Source organism: Rhipicephalus microplus, chromosome 5, assembly GCF_043290135.1.
Source record: "Rhipicephalus microplus isolate Deutch F79 chromosome 5, USDA_Rmic, whole genome shotgun sequence".
NCBI lineage: Eukaryota > Metazoa > Arthropoda > Arachnida > Ixodida > Ixodidae > Rhipicephalus > Rhipicephalus microplus.
The window spans coordinates 53,105,077-53,127,681 of record NC_134704.1 but is presented as its reverse complement, the minus strand read 5'-3'; the positions used below and the strand labels follow the sequence as shown (position 1 = coordinate 53,127,681).

Genomic DNA, 22,605 nt, shown 5'->3' with positions numbered 1-22,605 from the left:
TTTTTTTCATTTTCAGCTACTCATTTGTTTGTTTCATGTTAGAAAAAAAAAAAAGAGGGAAGAGTCGGAAAGAAAGCAGTGATGGTTAGAACCAAAGAGGTTTAAAGATTTTTAAACCTCCTTAGTTAGAACGATAAAACGACATGTGGGCCATTATCCGCCGAGCCCTAATAACACGTCTGCTTGTCAGAATGGATTGGGGATCTCAAATTCGCCTTTTTTTGCGGACGTACTTATTATGAAAAAAAAAAAATATGGGGCGAAGACAGTCTTGTGCGGTCCTGGCACCGCTTGCGAAAAGGTCAGTGGGCCGCGCGTTTTGAGACACCCATGAAATAGATGAAGTTCAAAGGATGTCGGCCCAACAATGCGGCAGTCATTTTGAAGGCCGGCCGCTCGGGTCACGTGCGCTGGGGCTCACTTCAATTTTTCTCGCATCCCCTCCTCCTTCCAATTCCTTCAAACTTTAGTTCGCCCAGTTCATTTAAACAAGCATTAAAGTTGTCCTAGCTGTAGGCGTCGCCCATAATACTCATTTCTGATAGAAAAATAGTCGCGTGACACACGTACGTATTCGCCTTGAATTGAAGGCTTTATATCGGTTTCTCACTCCTTCGATCCCACAGTGGTCGTCAGAAAGAAGGCAGGCCGCTAGCTGCCGCGACAACCAACTAAACCAAACAGTCCAATATCTGTTATTATTGGCGAAATGGCGTTTGTAGTGTTCGCTAAACGATGTACCTTACATTTGCTACCGAAAATGCTAATTGGTGAAGATAAATGTTGTAGGCGCGTGTGCTCACATTTGGGTGCACGTTAAAGAACCCCAGGTGGTCTAAATTTCTGGAGCCCTCTAATACGGCATCTCTCATAATATTACGGTGGTTTTGGGACGTTAAACCACACATATCAATCAATTGGTGAATATCACCCGTTTGGGGCACGAAACAACGAGGAAATTCACTGCGACTTCGTGCTACAAACGGTTGTTTGTAAACTAACACTTTCATTACCTTCCGCAGAGCTTATAGGTTCCCCACAGATGCTTCTACCGCCGTAGTCTTTTAAAAGTACACGAAGAAAAAAAGACGACTTAGTTTAAATTGATAAACTACACTCAGAGAAATCCTATGCCATAAGTTTCATTACGGCAAGTGCATTATTAGCCGAGAAAACAAGGAGGTTTAAAAAACATTGCTGGAGTGGAAATTCTTGCCCCCGAATAAAGCCGTGCCATCCGTACGATGGCTGCGGCAGTCATCTTACTAAGGGCACGATGAGCTGTTGGCATACGGCGACTGAGAAGGATCGTTTTTGCTCGCACGCCCAACGAGTTTAATTAACGTGGTAACCTTTTCGGCTCACATAGTGCTCAAAGTGCATTTTTGTGTTACTAGTTTTCTTTAGGAAGCCTCGAATTCAAGGCAAGCTTTATTGGAGATTAAGTCACTGATACTAGTCCTCGCGGATTATTTTTTCAGAGACAACAATATTTTAAATTATAGTTAACGATTATTTTAGACTAACAAATCAAAGCCACTTGATGTCTAAGTGGGGCACCACCAGAAAATAAGATGTTTCTGAGACCTTTCGAGAGCAAAAGTTGGCTTCGCTACTGCTGGCAAAGCATTGCGACAGCTTCCGCTCCAGCAATTCTTTTTAAACCTCCTTGGGGGAAAATCAAGGTAGAAATTTCCTTTTCAAGCCGAAATCTCCGCGCGTGACGTCAAAAATTTCAAAATGTATTTTTAGCAGTTGGGAAACATCGGCTCAATAAAATTTTCTGAAACTTCCATGCTAGCTCTATGGCAGCTGCAAATGACAGGGTACTTCGGTTTTATCGAGTAGAACGGTAGACGCCTTCGCGGTAGACGCCTTCAAAACGTACGACATACGTCATGGCCTCCGAGATGGCGGGCACCCGCCATCTCGGAGGCCATACGTACGTCGCGGTGTTTGGTGCGGAAATCTCCAGGTGTCGTCTCCACACGTAATTTCTGTTCGCGCATCTTCTCGCTTATACGAAGCGTCGTGTCGTGGTAAGAGTGGCGTTTTGTGGATAGCAAAGTTTTACTATCCAAATGCATGAAAAATTTGTTTTCCTCCTTAGCGCACCTCCCATTAATGTAAACGCGATAACGCTTACGCACAGTTTCCAAACGGCGATTTCCAGTTCATCTATACAGAACCCCTTTTCTTTTTTTTTCCCCTCTAATCGCAGCTTTCTGGGCCCGGTGGGAGCTCTTCGGGTCACCACCACCTGCACCACGTGCACCACCACCACCCGCTGTCCGAGGTGACGTACAGCAGCGCCGCCGAGTTCGCCAGGGCGGGGGGAGAGCACCGCGGAGAACGCCTGCTCAGGCCCGACCTCGGTGGGTGCATATGTCTTTTTTTTTCTTTTTTTTTTAAGGCGCGAAGTGCTTTTCTATAGCTCCCGGCGGCCTTCAAGTGACACCGAGCCGAAAGCCAACGCCTTTATATTTATACGCGCAATCGAACAAGACGTTCGAGCATTGAAGCTGTCGTCCGGACAGGCGAACGACATGGGCGATCAGCCAAAAGTAATTAAAAAAAAAATGTGGTCCCTGGCCACCAATCTAGTCTTTTCCTTTCTTGGGATTGCTCGCGCGAAGGTCGCGGGATTGAATCTCGGCGGCATTCTCGGCGGAGACGAAACTTCTTGGGGTCCGCGGACTTAGATTTGGGTGTGCGTTAAACAGCCCCAGGCTGTCGGAAGTTTCCGGAACCATTCACGTCAATCATATCGTTGTTTTGGTGCGCAAAACCCATCAATATTTATTATTATTATTATTATTATTATTATTATTATTATTATTATTATTATTATTATTCGTTAAACAAGCCCATTCAGCCGCTGAAACGCAGTCATCCGGGCACCAGCCAAAATTTTTAGAAAAAGCGCTCTCCATGGCGTCCAGCCTTTCTTTTTTTATTATTATTTTCCTTTCTTGAGCTGCTGATCATCCTGTGGCTTTCCCGTTTGTTCGTCTAACAGTGACGCTCGCTATAACGTCATTTAGAGCCCACAGCGTTTTTTTTTTTTTTTTCTGGCGCAAAATGATGGCACAATACAGGCGACAGGACAAGGTGTTTTGGCCTGTCGTGTGTGTTGTGCTGTCGTTTTGTGCTACAAAAAAAAAGCGCTAAGGATTCGCACTGACTATAGCCCACCAGGGCTTGTTACGGAGTATTTTAAGCAGCACACATTCGGTATTCCAATCGCATTGTTTAAAAAAAATGTTAGAGGAGTGCAACGAAGACTGACGAGGATAACAGAAACAGCGCTGTTATCTTCGTGAGTCTTTGTAGTTGCACTGTTCTTATATTCAATATGCCTCACTGATTCGCCGAAGTTTCCACGCTTCATGGTGTTTTTTTCTTTTTTTTGAGGGGGGGGGGTTCGGAAGCACCTTTTTATTGACATTGTTTTTTTATTTTCTTTATTATTGTACTTGAGTCAACCATTTAGTCATAGTTGACTTTGTGCGCGCGCAAGAGCGCAAGACCGTTACGGTTTTAATGCAATCTTCGAGGGCGGAGTTCCAAGATCGACTTTTTTTCCACATCACATGTCTATAAGACGGTCGGCGGCATGTCTTTCGCACCGTAGGAAAAAAAGGATGTTGAGAAAGAAAAAGAAATAAACGAAAGCACGAGATAATCGTATAAGTACCGCCTTCGCTGCGCTTCGACAACGCACCTAACGATACCCGGCAGTGAAGAATTAACGCTTCAGTTAGTGCAAGCTCGGCATTATTAATATTTCCTATCTCTGCTTCTTCCACGCTGATTGCGAGCGTAGTTTCGAGGAACCCGGATTAGGATTACTTTAAAGTGCGAGCGAAAAGCCGGCTGCCGGCCAGTCGCGTTAACGAGCTTAACTTTGCTGGCAAAAATGCAAAAGATGAAGATGACGTTTCGGAGTGAAGGGCTTTCGTAGTGAGAGAAATGAAAGATTAGCGAATGAAGAAATCTTAGAAAGAAAACAAAACGAAGACGTAAAAAAAAGCAAGGAAGCCGTGATTACCTTTTTTTTTCCGCCGCTAACTGAATAATTCGTGGCTAAGTTCTACTTATTCTCCTACTTACAATCCAACGATTTCTCTCTTTTTTTTATCTTTAAGAGTTAGCTGCCTGATTTATCTATCCGTGTGCGCTACTACGCTGTTCCTCCTGCAGCTCTCGGTGTATCGAGTTGTAGGCAGCCAGTCTTAATTGACTGATAAAAAATGCATCCGTTTCATGGCCGATCGATCCCCGCGGGGGGGGGGGGGGGGGGGTGCGCGAAGACTCTGAGGAACAACCAACCAACCATCCAGGCGTTGTTGGTAGTACGTCGCTCTTTCTTCACTGATTTCTGTTCTGCGTCATTCCACTTTCGTCAGCGAATCAGGTACGCGCTGTATACAGGATCGCGCACACACACATTACCGTCTTGTTTTTATGTGGCCCCTTTTGTGTCTGGTTTACGTGGCCTGTTTCGTATTCAACGGCTGGTGGAGTAGGCAACAAGGGAAGAGCCGCGCGCCTCAAGAAGCAGGACGGCAGGCTCGGTTGTTTATGGCCATTGATCGCGCCTGCCGCCTATAAGCATGCAACGCCGTAAGAATACGGGAGTTGCCGAGCGGCGAGATTCGTATAGCTTCAGCCAGTATAATTACCGGTGTACGTGTCGGGAGGTGTTCTCGTCAAAAGTTGGCGCGGGTAACATTTAAAGTTGAGCCTTACCCATTGAGTGAAGTTGGTTAGTTAGTCCGGTGGTTGGTTTGTTTGTTTCTTTGTTCATGTTAGGTTGAGACAGGCGGATGAATAGGTTTGCTTAAACCGAGATCGCGAAAGAATCTTGGGCGAATTGCTATCCGCGATTTTTTTTTCTGGAACGCAGCAGCAGTGCGTGCTAATGAAAAGTGCACCTAATTAAACCTGAAGTTACTATTCTTATAGTCTTTTTCACTTCACGTGGCCTTAACCAGCTAGCTTAGTGGTTGATATAGAAGGGGGGAAATGACCATTTTTATTTTATTAAGAATACAAAGCTTATCGCAGATCAAATTGGGCAGTCACACTTGTGTTTTGGAAGAACAAGAACAGTTTATTGATTGATTGAAACCACTATATGATTATGAGAGACGCCGTAGTGGAGAGCTCCTCAAATTTCGACTGCCTGGGGTTCTTCGATGTGCACCCAAATATGAGCACACGGGCCTACAGCATTTTCGCCTCGATCGAAAAACAAAAACAGTTGATTGGCCCTTCAATGCCTGTTGGTGGCTCCTCAGTTTAATCTTAAAAGTCAAGTGTGTTCTGTGCGGATAAACGAAACATCTGAAGTACGTGGACATGAGCTGAGTGCACGCCTTTGGCGTATAGGTTCCCGTCGTGTCTAATTGTATCGCCAATGCAATCTAACCGCTGTCAAAATACTACCGGTCCGTATCATTGTTAGTATAAAGGACCGAACTCCTCGAATCTCCCTATTTTTCTCGGCTTAGTTGTCTGTCAGAATAACTTGGTTGTGTTTATCTAAAAAAAAAAAACGAGCCATTCGTCAAATCACCTCGGTCATTTATCAATAGAGGTATTCCTTTCTTGGAGTGAATGACCCTGCACGCAACTGTACCGTAAGTAAACGCTTCCGCAACTCTCTTCGGTCCCGTTTGCTCGCATGGGAGCGGGCACTTCGAGCATGATAAGCACGTCCACGACACGGCGTGCAGTTGCGTGAAGAGAGTGCCGTTTGGCAACGCCCTGAGATAAGGATCGGCCACGCCTTTCATTCTTTTCGCGCTATCGCTGCGCGCGTCGCGGCACATCAAAGGAAAGACGGCAAGCCTCGAATATATAGCCGGTGAGTCTGTTTCTGCAGTACGTCCGATACGCGCGGTAGACAGCTGTGGCGTCGTCCGCGCTGCGCTAATCACGTCGACAATCGCCTGTCTCGAAATGCTCGATGGACTTGCTGGCAGAGGTGGTTCTTTCCTTTGCTCGCAGTGGTATTTTTTCGCAGCAGTAAAGCGGCCGGGTAATTACGTAATGGAGATTCGCCTGTGATACGGAGACGTGCGTGACCGAATAGTAAATGCCGACCGTCGCGACACCAACGGCGACTCCTATACAAGCCAGGGATCCCTGAATGTGCTTACTTCTATGTGTTGCTGGCAGGTTAGAGGGGCGAGGAAGTGTAAGACAGATTGTGATCAGTGTTGGGATAATTACAGAGATGGTTACAATAATCAATAAAGGTAATATCGATTTATGAGTGTTAGAGCAAATGATATGTCGCCGAACTCTGCTTTGAATGCCCGTAACTTGGAGACTCCGTAACAGGTGCGTGCGATGTATACACGTTTCCTTTTCGCCTATCTACCTCTACTTTCTAACAGAGGCTCTGCTACTACTCCCCTCTGTCGCAGGGTCATAGGACAACGCGTACACTCCGCAGCCAACGCTTGTCAGAAGAAGCCATATATGTACAACACGAATACGGTCTCGAAGGTGGATTGCCGCGTCGACGGACAACCCTGGGCAAACAGCGTCGCCCGCGTTGAGTGCGCCGTAGTGATCTAAATCCCGCCTAATCCCGGACCTCGTCCTTTCCCACGAGACGAGCGTGCGTCCCCTAATTACTCCACAGCGGCGGGCGCGCTTTGTTCGGCGCGCGACGAACGAATCGGCCGACCTTGCTCGCCTGACGGAGCGTCTGGCGCAGAGGCCGCACGCTCCACAAAGTTCAGCGCGTGTAAGCAGCCTTGGCAAGCGAACTCTCCGTCAAGCCATTCTCAGCGCTCTTTCTCACGCAGTATATCGATCGCCCAACGTGTGACCCCTGTGGTACAGCGTATAGATAAATGACTTGCACTGACATCGCTGAAACCGCCATGCTGGAGTACCAACATGACGGAACGAGCAGTACATATGCGAGCAGTTCGTGACGTCATCTGCAGAGGGTACTAGTGCGCCAGTCGCCGTACTGGTGGTCGCGCGCGTGGTCGTCATCGTAAACGACAACCAAGGTGCTTGGCCGTGTGCATTGTTTTCACCTAATTTTCCATCTTTTCACGCGACGTAAGACTTTCGTATGCCGGATCGCCGAACGATTCACTGTGGCTGGATAGATGGTGGCTAGATAGATGGATGCCGTGCCATGAGCGTCCCCTTATAATGGGGCCTGAATCGGCTTTTGTACGTGAAGTTACGAAAACCGTTACAGTAACTCCGTATGCCCCTCGGTCTAGGTGCTTTACATGTGGGCAGAGCCATATATGCCCTTTACTGGCAGAGCCCGGGGGGTGGCTCACCCACCCCCACCACGTTGTTTTTCTTTTTCTTATGGCATACAGGGCACAAAACGATACTAGACCACATCTGCCTTCCCGGCCTGCACTTCAAGTCAGGGTGGTGCCCCCTCCCCCCCTTCTAAAAAAAAAATTACTGCCTACGCCCATGATACCCTTCACGTAGGTAGTGTCCCTGTATAGGGAGCATATACAGTAACTACTCACGTGTGGGTGGAGAAAGATATCTTATACCGTAACTCCACGTGTGGACACTCGATAGTGCCGCCAGGCGCGCCGAGCACAGTGAAGCGCAGGTGAGCGCGCCTGTTTTGCCTGGCGCGTGGGAGTGAGAGAGGGAAATGCAGATAAAAACGTCTGTGGCGTAGCACCGCACTCGCCGCGCGGACAATTTGCGCGCAGCCTGTGGCCGAACGGGCCTGTCTTTGTCGTCTAATGATCCTTCGCGTGACAGGCCCAGAGAGCAAAACTAGGAAAACGCGCCTACTTAGCGAGGAAAACGCGCCTACTTAGCGAAACAAGGCCAAGCGCACTTGGGAAACTACGGGCTGCCGCGCATGTTGTTCTCGCCTATGTACCGTGTGGAAATTCCTCGTCCTATCTCGGGCACAGAAAGAAATGCGGTCCGAGTTGCTGCGACCAACTTTCGATGAGCCAATCGTGACTCCAGGCTGCCGCATCAAAAGCTGTAGAACAATTTCCAGCAGTGAATGCATAATACTAATGCACCATTAAAACCAACTAGCTGTAAATGATAAGTCAAGTATACAAGCCCTCTTCTTCATAGATATCAGGCCTCACCAATATACTGGACATCGTGCCAGAATCTTAGTTAATGCGTGGATGCGTTAGGGACTGACTAATAGCATACAAAATTAATGAATGATAACAAAACGCAATAGCTTAAACAGTGCTGCTTGTGAAAAATCACCCATCGTGGTGAAAGCAAGTTAGATGCTTGGGGAAAGCTGGTTATGAAATTTTGTGTGTTTCAAAATCATGATATTTGAAAATGGAGATGCCGAAAGCTACTTACCGACTTCTAGCAGAATTCTGCATTCCTCCATGAGTTTTAATAAAGGGGATCAGTCAACAACAATCTCTGTATCTAATGAGGAGCTCAAACTGGTATCAGTACCGACAACCGAATATTTACGTACTTAGCTTTGGCTCTGTACTAAGGTACACTTTAGCCTAAGCACTTAACAGCCCAGTGATCATGCTGATGGTTTTGTTTCCTTTGTTTTAGATGAAGTGGACCCAAACTTACGAGAGTGTGGCATCCTTGGCTGTCGGCCGCGCTGGTTACAGTACTTTGCCAACATACGAGTTTTTGTGTTTCTCTCGTGCCTGCTGGTCACCCTGCAGCAAGCACTGTCCACTGGATATGTAAATAGGTGAGTGGCTACAGAAGCACACATAGTGACGTTTCAATGTGAAAGTAGCTTTGCATATACTTCTCCTTTATGCCTACAGGCATGACAAAGCTTAGACAAGGCATACAATATTGCCACTTTCCCAATTTTAATTTAGCTATCACTATCAAATAATGCCACCTCTTAGTGTATGGAGAAAAGAGTGCAATTAGTTTGGCTTTTCAGAAATTAAGGCAACTACTACATTTAGTAAACTGAGCATATGTCAACATGCTCATTACAGAATGATTGTGCCTTTGTCTTACAGCGTTCTAAGCTCAGCCATATTTCATACTCTGTTCTATATATACCTATAGTTATAGCACATTTGCATATGTGCTATAGTTATATATAGCAAATGTGCTATAGTTATAGCACATTTGCATCATTTCCAGCCAAGGCTGGAAATGATGCAAATGTGCTGTTCTTTAATTGAGCTGATGTTTTTTGTTGTGGTCACATTAGGACCATCTTTAATTTTATCCTGAACATCTGTCTCTTCATTTAAAACTTTAGAAAACTTCAGTTTTAGTAGCAGCAGTTCTCTTTTTTATTTGCACTTTATTCGCAAATAGAGTAAGTTTGTCTATAGTTGTAACTTGTTAACCATGATGCCACATTTGCCTGATATCATTTAAGCTTGTTTTAATTGTACATTCTTTTTTTACAGTGTAATTACAACAATTGAGAAGAGATTTGATATCCCTAGTCGAGTGTCAGGAGCCATTTCAAGTTCATTTGAGATTGGAAATCTGCTGACCATTATTTTTGTGAGCTATCTTGGGAGCCATAGGCACATTCCTGTTTGGATTGGCAAAGGTAAGCTAACATTCACTGCCTCTAGTGCTGTAGCCTCTAATAGAAAACCATTATGTACTTTGGACTATGAGATCTCATCTATTTAGCTATAAGAAATACATCACAACATTATTTTGGCAGCATTCATAGCACTTAAGTGAATGTTTTCTGTCTCTTTCTAATGTCAATGCTGAAAGCCTGCAGCACCGTGAAATGGTCACTATAACTGCAATACCTATGACATGTAACACGTAGTGCTGTGCAGTTTGCTGACAACTAATGAACTTTTGAAAAGTGCACATAAGAGACTTGCCGGTTTCAAGGTGCAGTAGCTCAAAAACATAATGATTACGCATTATAGAGCATGTGGTTCTGTAGGATGTCGACAGTGCTGTTCAAGATTCTCTTCCTGATGATATATACTGTGCTGTGTCTACGAAACTTTGTTATTTCATTGCTGCATTTGGTTACCGCTTACCTTATTTATTTCATTCAAAACTGCAGTCATCATTGTGCTAATCAAGACAGATGCTGTATTACCTTTGCTTCACTTGTACTATGTAGAACAGAAGGATCTAGACCAAGTTATTAGGATAGTAGGAGCAATATCATGTGAAAAATTGTGTAATCTCACATATTTTGTCTTCTGTCGTACCTCGTATGAACCAGCATTCAGAAAGTGTAAACATCTTGCACACTTTGGCATGTCGTACGTCACAATGTGTTTGTTCACAAGTGGCGCAACAGTATAGATGGTATACAATTTATAGTGCAAATACAAGATAATGTACAGTATATGCAGATGCAAAATGGGGATAACTTAAAAGCAACTGGTGCACTGGTGCTCAAACTTTGCAGAGGAGCAACTTGGAGGTATGCGTCCATTATGAACACTGCCTTCATTGTAAAAATTGGGGAGTCGGTTAATATAAAGCAGAGATATAAACAAAATTACATTTTCAATATGTATCTGCCACATTGCACGAACTTCTTCCTCACTCTGCTTCCAGACACTAATTCGTGAAATGGCTTTGCCTTTCAGGAACCATTGTAATGGCAATAGGGTCTTTTGTCTTCTCTCTTCCGTACTTCATGGACCAATCTAACTCTCCAAGTATTTATAGGCTCAATGTCACTCGCATTGAGGATGAAAACACATGCCAAATGCCCACAGCTGCCATGGTGCCCGAACACACAAGGTAAGAACATGCAGTAGATACCCTGCTTTTTTCCATATTTCAGTGAGGCAGCACTTGTAGGTCTTGTGAAAGGCATAGACACACGGTATAGAATAGGTATTGTACAAATATCGCAGCTGTTTTTACAGTATGTTAAAACACCATGACATTTACATCACTGGAACCTCTCCATGGCATACAGTTTTCTCTTAGACAACGCAGAACCATTTTTGTAGTGGCACATGAAAGTGTTTTAGTAGCGTTACTAAATATTATTTAGCTGGTTCTGGGAGACTTGACGCCTCTAGGTGGCATGCGAGGAATAATATGTCAGCTGCCATCTCGTAATAAAATCACGTACTATGTGATGCCAAACAGGCAAGAGAGTGTGTTCTACACTCGCTGCAATGGCAACAGGTGGCGCTGACTGACACTACCACATTTAATGTATGTATATACCCTATAAAATGGAGGGGGTATAATCGCCACTGTATCTCAGTGGTAGAACGTCAAACATGTTATTCAAAGGCCGCACGTTCAGATCCTACTGGTGGCAAGTTATCCTTTTGTCCACTTTTCTTTCTTTGCATTTACGTACATTACAATTCGGTCTACTAACTTTCCCTACACTTTCCTTGGCATTATTGTTTATTAGTTTTCATTGGTATTAGCTGGCTACCGTCACTAAGAAAGATCATTTGTCTCACGGTAAGAACTGAACATAAATCAACAAATGAATACAATGATTTACATTTGGCTGGGAAAAACATTACCCTTTGTGGCGGTGCATGAGTGAATTTAAAATGATTGTGGTTCTGGTACAAAATTTTAAGCTTACATTTTAGGACATGCCTATAGAAGGCAGCATGCTGAATGCAAAGAGCTGAAGTTTAGCTTTACAGATCTTCGTCTTGTCTTAGCTCATGCCTTACATAGACAGAAATGCACACTGATAACTACATCAGTAAAAGAACCCAGTGTTCTGAAATATCAGCTCTGGGAAACTACCTTTCTCACTATTTTTTAGTCCGCCCACTTTGAATTTCTTTCTTGTTTGCTCGTTTTATGTTGTTGCAACAGGAATCAAAAAGTTGGACGCATCGTTTCTTTTTGCAGCAGCCATTTCATCAACCCACCCCTGTCACCAGACGCTGAACAGAGCTGCATCGATGGCAGGTCTTCGAATGCCTTGTATATTTTCATATTTATGTGTGCCCAAATCCTCATCGGGTGCGGTGGGACACCCATTTTTACCTTGGGAACAACCTACATCGACGACCATGTTCGGAAGGAAAGCTCTTCCATGTATATCGGTAGGCTGCCATTTTGCCCACTCGCACTACCATCAACTTGTGTTCTATCATAGGTGCTCATTTTTTTTTCATTATGTATTACCCCACTCTTTTATCTAGCATTGTGTACTTTCGCAAACAGGATGTCATCAGAGCGACAGGAGAATGTGTAATCTTGAGTCTCTGTCACACAATTTGCCCAGATTTTGAAAGCAAAAGTACTTACGCTGCCGTGTACAGGGCTGGGCAAATGTTTTTTGAAATTGCGCCACGATACAATACAAAATATTTAGACAAGAAGTATTGGAGATGCAGATGCAAGATGCTTCTAGAATAAATGCATGCGATACGATACTTTCCAATTGTATTTTAAGACACTTCGATACACTTGCAATACACTTGTAACATTGCTATTATGGATACATAAAATGACGTAGCAAATTGCGTATGCAAAAGGTGTTAACTTGTAAATGCCTTACCTGCGACCAGCTTTGTTTACTGAAAAATTTGTTTTAATGCTGAACCGAACTTTATGTGTTTCTTCGTCAATGTATATTACTTTCATACCGAAGCAAGTTATTGGCATTTTTTTACCTGGAAGTTTTTATAAGCTGCAGTATCAGTGGTTTTTAAGTTAACTGACACCTTTGTATTTGATGGGTGTCGCTGCTCTATTTTTTTACCAGCTGTCAGGTTGCCCTCTAACTGGAAGAACTTCAATAAGAAGCTTCCGCAAGGTAGCATTAATATCTCTACAGAGTCTTAACTAATCACTAAGTGCGTTACCATTTCCGTAGCACCGCATTACCCAACAGCTGTAGAGCAGCAGCAACACTGGTTTTCATATTTTTTTTGTGAAGCATCATATGAAGACGATAGATACCCAGTGAGCATGCATAGGCCACTGAGGACATAAAACTGCAATGATTTTCCATATTCTACTTAAGAACTCACCTAAGTAGTGGTTAGCAAAATGCTCACTAATGCATTCATACCATCACAGTCCACATTATCAGCCCACTTTGGGAAAGCACTTGGCACCTTCAAAAATTGCCTGTGAATCAAGTCTCAATGCAAGGGCCGTCGTAATGATTGACAACGGTATATGCTCACTCTTGTGTCTCTTTCACTCCTTCATTCATTTTGTGATGGTTTTCAAGTGCACTAAGTTCATAAGGGCTGATTGTCATGCAAGAGTTCCTGAAACGGTTTCTCCTATTAGTGCTAGTTCTTTGGGCACATAATTAAATCATTTACACTGAACATTAAGCAAAGCACATCCTGTCAAAAAAGCTACGTGCAAGTAAGTGTTACCCTCCTTCTGAGTACTGCTTTCTTTTGTCAACTTTTGCACCTAGTGGACAGGTTCACTACAGGTTATTATGGTCGGGAATAAGATCTACCTCCTGCAGCTGCTGACATTGTTTGTTGGCATAGCACAACTTCCTTTCTTGCTAGCTTCACCGCCATCTTGATTAAGCAAGCGCCTTGTCCCTGATTTTTTTTGTGTGTGTGCCTTGCAGGCTGCATGTACAGCACAGTGGCCTTTGGCCTGGTGGTGGGCTATTTGCTGGGTGGATTCCTACTGTCCCAGCACGAGAATTCCTTCCTTGGCGGCACCGTACCACGAGGAATCTTTCCTGGTGCACCCCGGTGGATCGGCGCCTGGTGGGCTGGATTTGTCCTGTGCGGCATCTTTCTCATGCTGGTGAGCCGATTGTGGCTTCTGATTTAATTTTTGGTGTTGACTGTACTACATGCAGAGAGGAAGAAACGTGGCTATTCCCTTAGTAAAACTAGTTTTTTTACATTCAAAAATATTTTATGGAGGGATACTCTTCACATTGCAGAATAGAAAATTTTAAATGGGCTTGTGATACTGGTATGATTGGGCACTTTCTGATCGTGTTCAGCATCGAACAAGATTGGATTAGACTAGGATTGGTATCGGAGGAGCTAAGGACACTTATACCATTAATTTCTTGTACACTGGGCTTTGTTGCTTGTTTTAATTTCTCGTTCTCCACTACTTTCTGCGGGCTTCATGTCGTTTTTAGCCGTTATTCACGACGGATTCATCCCAGTTAGCCCAGCTAACAACACTACTGCGAGGATTACATTTCTTGATTGCAATCGGCAATGGTCGCTGCTACATGGTCCACACTTATTCAGATTGAGTTTGATGCAAATGTCAGCCAAGTCTCAATTTCGGAGCTTGGTCGCTATCGTCTCTATCCTGGTGGATTCCCAATCGCGACCAAAAGCGATTGTGTACCAGCGCAAGAATCGAATAGAACACTATACGGACTGCTTCTGATCGCGATAGAAAACCTTTGCGTGACAGCCGTTTTAAAAGAAGTAAAGGCTTCTGGTGGCAGACTCATACTATTCTTTATCTTACCTCATGAAGAAAAAAAAATTCCTTACTCACTAATATTTGCTGAACATGGGTGGAATTTGTTGCTTGAAAGACCATTGCTTTCTTTACTGCTAGTGTTAATTCCATCTTAATTCTTGCGCTACTCACCACTGTGGTGTAGTGGTCGTGGCGCTCGACTTTTTTATGGAGGCGAAATGCTAAATGTATTTTAATTTAGCTGCACATTAAAGAAACACCAGGTGCCACCTTTCTGGAGCCCTCAGCTATGCCGTTCCTCACATTCATATCGTGGTTTTGAGGTGTAAAAGCCCACCAGTTGTTAGTATGATTAGTACTTGTGCTGGTTTATTTAGCACACAGTACCAAGACTGATGAAAGCCCTTTATCAACTGTGCTGCAGGTTGCAGTGCCTTTCTTCGCATTCCCCAAAGCCCTGCAGAGAGAGAAAGCACGCCTGAAGCGTGACGAAGAGTACATGACTGGAGGAACTAAGATGGTCACTGGTGTGAACCAGAAAGTGGAGGTCTGGAAACCCTCCGGAGCCACAGACCCGCACAGCGCGTCCTCTTCCGAGATTCCGCAAAAACAGAAATATGGCCGCGACATTAAAGGTACAGTGCATATTTACAGCAGGTCGTTCTGGCGCAAGTGTTAAAAGTCGTGACAGATGTAGACAGGAGGGAGCAGGACGAGACACGCGTTGCGATAACTTTCGGTTGGGGTTTATTGCCGAATTCTATCGTCTGATGTGTTCGCTTAAGTATGTGATATCCAATTATGTCTATTGCATGGGGGTGGAATTCAGAAAACGCTAGGCCTGTGTGGAACATGCTCCACTGCTCCACAGTCACAAAGAAAGCTTGAACAGCGGCCTTTGTAGAGCCTGTTGTAAACTGTCTTGGGGCAGCTGCTACAAGTATTCTTGCAAGGTACCGCTGAAACATAAGCCTTCATAATCTGTGAAGTATAGAAGTGCCCCACACGCCATTATTCTTCATACCGTGCAGAGGTGATGTACTCGCTACACATCTATGGTTAATTATGACCATAACCATGACCATGTTACCACATATATGGTTAATTATGACCATTAAGCTATGGTTAATTATGACAAAGAATTATGGCTGAACCCTTTGTTATGAAAGGGAAGCTTTCAATTACCCAATTACACAATGCAATTTATGTCACTTCTGGTGTCATTTTTTATAAAGTTTGTTTAGGTGATTCCTTGGTCGCCATGATTTATGGCGTTGTGGGTACCCTGCAAGTGCGCTCAATGTTGTTGCACCAAGAGCCTTTAAAAAATGTTTCTGTAAGACTGCTCATCCAGCTTTTGCTGCGGCTCTGTTGCGCGTTCTGTGAAGGCCTGGTGTCTATGTCTCTCTCTCTTTCTCGTAGTACGGAATAGCTGCTACATACGCTGGCGACACCACAGACAACCATGCCTCCAAACTGGCTGTTGTTGTGGCCTCACAACAACTTTCTCTGTAGAAACAGTGCTCCTTTCCTGTCTCTTTTATGGAATTCGCCCTGACACATGTCGTTTTTGAGTGACATGCATCATTGTACTTTTCGCAGCATTGAAAAAAAAAAAAAGGAATGGCATTTTTTTAATGCCATTTGAATGCTGTGCATGCCTTTGGGCGTCACATGCTTAGGCATATATGCCGTATAGAATGGCTCTGAAACCAAACCCAAATAAAAGTTTGCACTTCCGCTCCCTTTGGTTCATATTTGTCATTCACGTACTAGCAATGCTAAACCAGTTCTTTGAAGTGTGCTTGTGTTGATATTATAGCATCGTTGGCCGTCATTTTGTTATACTTTCTTTGGATGCAAGAATTTAAAAACTGTTGTCATATGCAAAGCAAAGTGCGCCAATAACTTTCAAGCTTTCTCTTCAATATCTGTGAACCTTTTATTTGAGCGTCAAAATATATCTATATTATCACCAATATTATGAAGTGGTGCAGCAGGACACACTTTTTTTTTTTTGCTTGGCATTTGAAGTAAAAGGTCCAAGCCAAGCTTTCATCTGAGAGATTGGCTTGGACACTCTTGTTTTGTTGTTTTTTTATTGTCGTTGATGTTGTTTTTTGATAACTGAATTTTAATTTTTGAAGTTCATTTGATGCGAGGCACAAGTTATGCAAGCTATGACTGCACCAGAGGATGTAATGGCCAAAAGTACGAAGGTCGGTAATGAAATATATTTCTTCCTGCAGACATCCCAGCATCCATGTGGCGCCTTCTCTGCAACCCGATATACATGGTGACTTGTCTTGGCTCCTGCATGGAATTGGCCATCGTCAGTGGCTTCGTAGTCTTCCTGCCCAAATACCTGGAGACGCAGTTCAACATCGGCAAGTCACAAGCCAACGTGTTCACAGGTGACAGCCGTCGATTCTCTGTTGGCAAGTGGTAAACTAAGCTCACTTAAGAAGCTGCCCACGTAGCAGGCATGGGACGCTGCAAAAGCTATTGCAAATCAGTAAATCCACACAAGGTCGCAGGCAGGAGCAGGGTCAAGAGTGAGGCACTGTACGTGCAGCAAAACCTCCGTGCAGGCATAAAGAATTGTTGGTTATAGCGAAGTTCATTAAATAGTCTTGGCCATGAAAAAGTGTACTAGGTACACGTTTATAATGATTTTAAGGATATAAAAAAGACTAGTTTAATGTCATATGGACTTTATTACAGCGAGGTTTGTTTGCAGCCTGTTGGCAGCTTCCCCCATCACCTTTAGCTACTGTCTCAATGTAAGAAGCCATGTAAACTACTTGCGTTACTTGTTTCTGGTGTAAACGTGAATTTGATCTGACATATCTTTAACTGTAGTTGCAGTGCTTGAGTATGCACTATTCAGGGAAGCCCTCTCCTAAGCTGGTATTTAGGAGACAGTCAACCAGCTGAAAAGCGACCTGTACATACGTTTTCAGTTTGCAGCATTCCACTTTCACATTTTATTGACAGTGTCTTTGGGGATTGATGCTCTCATCTCAACCAAGCCCTAAAGGTTCTCATGCACTGCTTACAAATAATATTAAAGGGACACTATAGAGCAAAATGATTTTTTGTGTATTGGATGAGTACAATTTCACAATCCCGAAAACACCATTCTTACTGCAAGATGATGCTTGGTAAGCGAGAAAACGCGCGAAAAGGAAATGCGGGTGGTGACGCCACTTTGTGATTTCCGCACCAAACACAGTAGCGTAAAAAATTTTGAACGCTTCTGCTCGATCCTACGTAGCTTCTAATCGATAAAAGTGAAGTTCATTGTCATCTGTCATCTGCAGGTGCCATAGACTTAGCATAAAGGTGCCCGTAAATTTCATCGAGCCAGTGTCGCTAAAATACGAAAATACATTTAGAAACTTTTGATGTCATGCACGGAGGTTTCGGTGCAAAATTTAAAAATGAAGCTTTTGTCTTGATTTGCTCCGCTAATAATTAACTTACTATAGTGAAACATATAGCATGAGAGTTCTCCAAGTGCGTTATGTCAATCTAAACCAGGTCATTGCATATCTTTAGCATTTCTTTAATGTTACAGTGTCAAATTTGCAAGCTCCAACTTGTTGTCACAACTGAGGGCAGCCATGCCGCCCCTTTTGCTATACCAATGCACAATGATAAACTGGGTTATGGCATTTTTTCAGTTTCGTGACTATGCTTACAAATCTGTTATTTCACTGTATTATGTATTTCACAATGTTTTCATTAAAATCTTTCTTCATTGCTGCTTTAGTACTCTTAGTGGCGTGTTATGCCAGAAGTCATCCCTATGTGTACTATGATAATTCTTTCAACACTCTTCAGTACATGGTGCTTTTTCCAACTAAATATGTTGAAACATTTCTATGTGTGTTGCAGTGTCTGCTCAGACCACAATATGCAGCATGGCACTGATGCTCAGGTATATTTTATTGTGCCTTTAAAACAGGTGGCATTGCTATTCCTGGTGCCTGTGTTGGAATATTCCTGGGAGGCTACGTCCTGAAAAAGTTCCAGATGAGACCAAAAGGTAAAACTTTACGACTTCTCAGTATTAACGACCACAAAGGAAACCACATAACGCGATTCAGGTTGTGACACTTAATGCATAGAAAATGGGTACAAAGTGTTCGCGCATTGCATTTTTGTGTAATTAAACACATGATGTGTGTTTCTTACTTCTACTATTGCTTCTTTATAACTGTACTACACTTTATTATAATTAGTGAACTAATAATAAATAATAAGCAAAATACATGTGAAAAACTGTGCACAGTATTGACTGCACCGACCTGTCTTTTTCTTTTTTTTCTTCAGGGGCCATTCAATTTGTGCTCTGCTTCAACCTGCTGTGCATGGGTCTCTACACGTTGCTGTACTTCTTAGGCTGTGATAACATTCGAATGGCTGGGGCCACACTTCCTTACTTTAACAAGTAAGTCCCTTATGCGGAGTATCGTTGCTAGTGTGTGGAGCTGTCTGACCCACATCTTCTTCTCCATTGTATCAGGTGCGATGCAGCCATGAAGCAGTGTTACAACTCTCAGTCTATAGTCCCCCCACCCCCACCCCGTACTTTAGTGCTGCATTGAGCAGCTTTAGTTAAAAGGTGAACTTTATTTGTGAAGATAAATGTGAAAAGCTGATTCACCCATTTGTTAAGCACACAGCTGCAAAAAAAAAGCCCATATGGATTTCTAAAAAAATCTAGGATCCCACACTAGAAACAATTTTTTATCAACTAGAAATAATTATCTGATAAATCTGTGTGGACTCCCTTTGTACTACAGTCGAACTCCTGCTACAACGAACGCCGCTTCAACCAAATTTCCGCTACAACGAAAAATTCACGATTCCCCGTCAGCAGTCCATAAGTGTCAATGCATAAATATCATCGCCATAACGAACATTTTTTCTTCGATCGTCCGGCTTCAACGAAATTTCACTATGCAGTTCCAGGCTCAGATAGTTATCGCTATGTAGTAAACCCAACCTTTAACATTTCGATTCATTTTCAGAGCCTGAAAATGCGTCAATGAAGTCTAAACATACGCATTGGCACCACCAGAAATTGCCGCTATACCGCCGCTGTTCAGCAAGCACTGGGCGCCCCGCCCCCATTGCTCGATAGTGATGGCAATGAGACTGCCCTGCTTTTTTTTTACCACTGGCTTGCTTTTGAGCCGCAGACGATCCGAAGCTGAAGCTCAGTCGCTCAGTTCATGGCTTCCTTCTCGCAGCTCTTGGGTGCAACCACGGCACGTTGCCTTTTCTGATTCCGATGCTTACCATTATGTTTGCGCTTGGCCAGTGTGGTAATGCAGAGCGGCTCTTCGTCCACCTTATCAACAAAATCAGCTAGCCGCGAATGATGGATGATAAGAATGGCATAGAATAATGCAAAAGTCGCCGCTCCACGATACCCTGCCTCCATCTCGGGGTTCTCGGATACTTTTGATGGCGGACAGCTGCTGGTGTTAACCTATTAATGCAAATGTTCGGTGTGTTCACGAAATTTTAGGCGTTGTTTCAGAATGCTTTTCACCATGGCCTTGCTATGCATGGGTGAGTGAGAATCACATCGTGACGCTCGCTGCTGGAAAAGAGAGGTAGCTTACAGAAAAATTACTTATGGAAACTAGGAGTCCTGCAAAAAAAACAAACGGCAATCTTATGTCGTTGGTCAACGCATGACAGTACATACTTGGGAAGACCGATAATATCATTAGGTAATGAACGATGATAAGATGTGCGGGAACAAAAATGTGTGCAGTAAATTTTATGGTGGGATGATAATGACATTAGTTCAAGGCATGCCTTCATTCTAGTAACACTTGCAGTTCGCATATAATTAAGACATTGGAACCCATAGTTCCCGAGTTGAGTTGTACCTATTCACTTATACCTACCTTTTCTCTCTTTCGCTTTTTGTGACACTTGCAGTAGCAGTGAGCTGGAGACGTTCCAGGTGAATTTAACGGCCGACTGCAACATGGGCTGCCGCTGCTCGCCCAACGACATCGAGCCCGTGTGTGGCCGTAACGGCATCACATACTTCTCGCCGTGCCACGCAGGCTGTCGGCCTGGCGCGGGCCACGGATCGCACGTGAGTGCTCCACAATTGCACTTTGCCAAACTCGTACATTTTGTCAAAAAAACATTGAAGGAGCCCTGCAACACCTTTGGAACATGTTCCACGGAGTAAGATAAGAGAGAAGCACCAACTTCGCTCGTCTAGAAGGGCCACATCTTGCAACGCGGCTTCATGCTTCGCAGTTTAGCTGCATGGTGGCGCTATGAATGGAAGAAAATGGCGGAGGAGAAGCACTGCCCTCGAGCAGAGCCGCAGGTTGGGGGCTTCGACCGTCGTTGCTATAGCAACAGCACGGACGCGCGCTTAGCCACGTTCCTTGGTCAGCTCGCCTATCCATTTTGTCATCTGCTCCGCGCATGCCTTAAGTCTGCTACCAATTTTTTCCTCTAAAGAGCTTGCCTATTGCAGTTTGCGGAACGACATCACGAGAAGAAATAACCCGATGTATTATTTTACGTCTTTTATTCGAAACAGGCCAAATGCCTGATATCTTTAACGTGGACCACACAGAATTATACAATGCCACTACAACGTACATAAACATAACATATACTTAACCTAATACATGAGGTAACATTGCAAATAGTGAGCTCTCATCAGGGCACAGAGAGTCTCTGTTGTCGCTTATGGCAGTAGAGCTGCTTGCGCCGCTTTCTGCTGCACATTGTTCGTTAGAAGGCACACTCAAGCTATTGTCTTTCTTAGATCCTTGCCAGGTGACCGACTGAAGGAGTCCTTTCGTAGGCAACGCTGAGAATTTTCATTATCTGGGCAAACAAAGGCACCCGCTTCCACCGGCGTCTGACGTGCGTGCTCACTCTATACGAGCTTGAAGAGAAATTGATGTCCTCTGGCTCTTCGGCGTCTGTTGGTTCCTCCGTATATTCAGCATCATTGAGTTGAGCCACGCTTTCCCCAAAGGTGGAAGGAATTGCTCCCTTACGAAGTCGAGGCACTTTCTTTACGTCCTGTAGAACATATCATTTGTGTTCGCTGAAGTACCTATCAAATATGAGGTGCTTTTCGAAATGTTCAGCTCATATTTTCTCCTTTGATTTCAGGGGTCGCTTATTCATGGGTACTTTTTCACGCCACTGATTCAGTACCAGAGGATCAGATGGGGCCGCGAGGAGTGGAATCTTCTCCCACTCTTTGCCATAACCAGACTTGCAGCCAGAAACAAAACACTTCATTGCTCTCTGTCCACTTGCACCGCGTCTTTACACACAAATACAAAGATATCTTGTCTCTTCAAGCATGAATAAGCACGTTCCAGACATTTTAAACAAAGGGTGTAACACGAAAATGTCCGGCGAACACTTTCGCTCAGGCGTCCAGGCGTGGAAATCAAGCGTACGTCTACCCTGCCGTTCTTTTTCTGAAGAATTTATTGTCTACTTTGTCTAAAGATCTGTAGCACTGTTTCGAATATGCGCAAAAAAAGTGGTGCGATGTTTTAATTTCGCATTTCATTATGAGTATGCATATATACATTTTGTTTCGTTGTCATACTCAGGCAGCCGAGCAAACTGTTTCCTAGCAGACGACACGCTCCGCGCTCGTCGCTCTCTGTTGCTGCGGCTGCTGGTTTCCGCCACTTCACGCATGCGTTCATTAGCGCAGCTGTACAGGTGGCGCTGTGCAATGTGATACATACCGAGAGAGGAGGAAGCATGTGCAAAAGCAGGAAGAGGAGTGGAGGAGAGCAAAGGAATGTGATTGATTGATATATGGGGTTTAACGTCCCAAAACCACCATATGATTATGAGAGACGCCGTAGTGGTGGGGATTCCGGAAATTTAGACCACCTGGGGTTCTTTAACGTGCACCCAAATCCGAGCACACGGGCCTACAACATTTCCGGCTCCATCGGAAATGCAGCTGCCGCAGCCAGCAAAGGAATGTGTTAGACCACTGCGTGCGCATTGCACGATGTGTCCCACGCGAATGCGTGGAGTGGCGGCGGAGTCGGCGCTCCTGTTCTGTCTTACTCTGAGACATGGCCGTAAAATGGTGCTGGTCAGTACTTGAGGCTCCTGTGGACATGTGAGCCAAACATTATAGCGCAACATGTGGCAGGGAATTAGGAATGAAGTTTAAAATCGGCTAGAAATCGCTCGCTCTTTTCTCTA

General features: G+C 44.2%; 1 protein-coding gene across 6 annotated transcripts in view; it reads left to right on the top strand.

The window, feature by feature from the left end:
• Oatp30B (Organic anion transporting polypeptide 30B) overlaps window positions 1-22,605 on the top strand; it is a 272,925-nt gene that overhangs the window by 232,132 nt on the left and 18,188 nt on the right. For all 6 annotated transcript variants that reach the window (XM_037425496.2, XM_075895467.1, XM_075895466.1 and 3 more), the window contains 11 exons: window positions 2,222-2,375; window positions 8,569-8,716; window positions 9,405-9,553; window positions 10,575-10,731; window positions 11,827-12,023; window positions 13,526-13,710; window positions 14,783-14,993; window positions 16,608-16,772; window positions 18,329-18,409; window positions 18,697-18,814; window positions 20,323-20,485. In XM_037425496.2, the coding sequence (XP_037281393.2) occupies window positions 2,222-2,375; window positions 8,569-8,716; window positions 9,405-9,553; window positions 10,575-10,731; window positions 11,827-12,023; window positions 13,526-13,710; window positions 14,783-14,993; window positions 16,608-16,772; window positions 18,329-18,409; window positions 18,697-18,814; window positions 20,323-20,485 (1,728 nt within the window). The remainder of the gene's footprint in view (window positions 1-2,221; window positions 2,376-8,568; window positions 8,717-9,404; window positions 9,554-10,574; window positions 10,732-11,826; window positions 12,024-13,525; window positions 13,711-14,782; window positions 14,994-16,607; window positions 16,773-18,328; window positions 18,410-18,696; window positions 18,815-20,322; window positions 20,486-22,605) is intronic.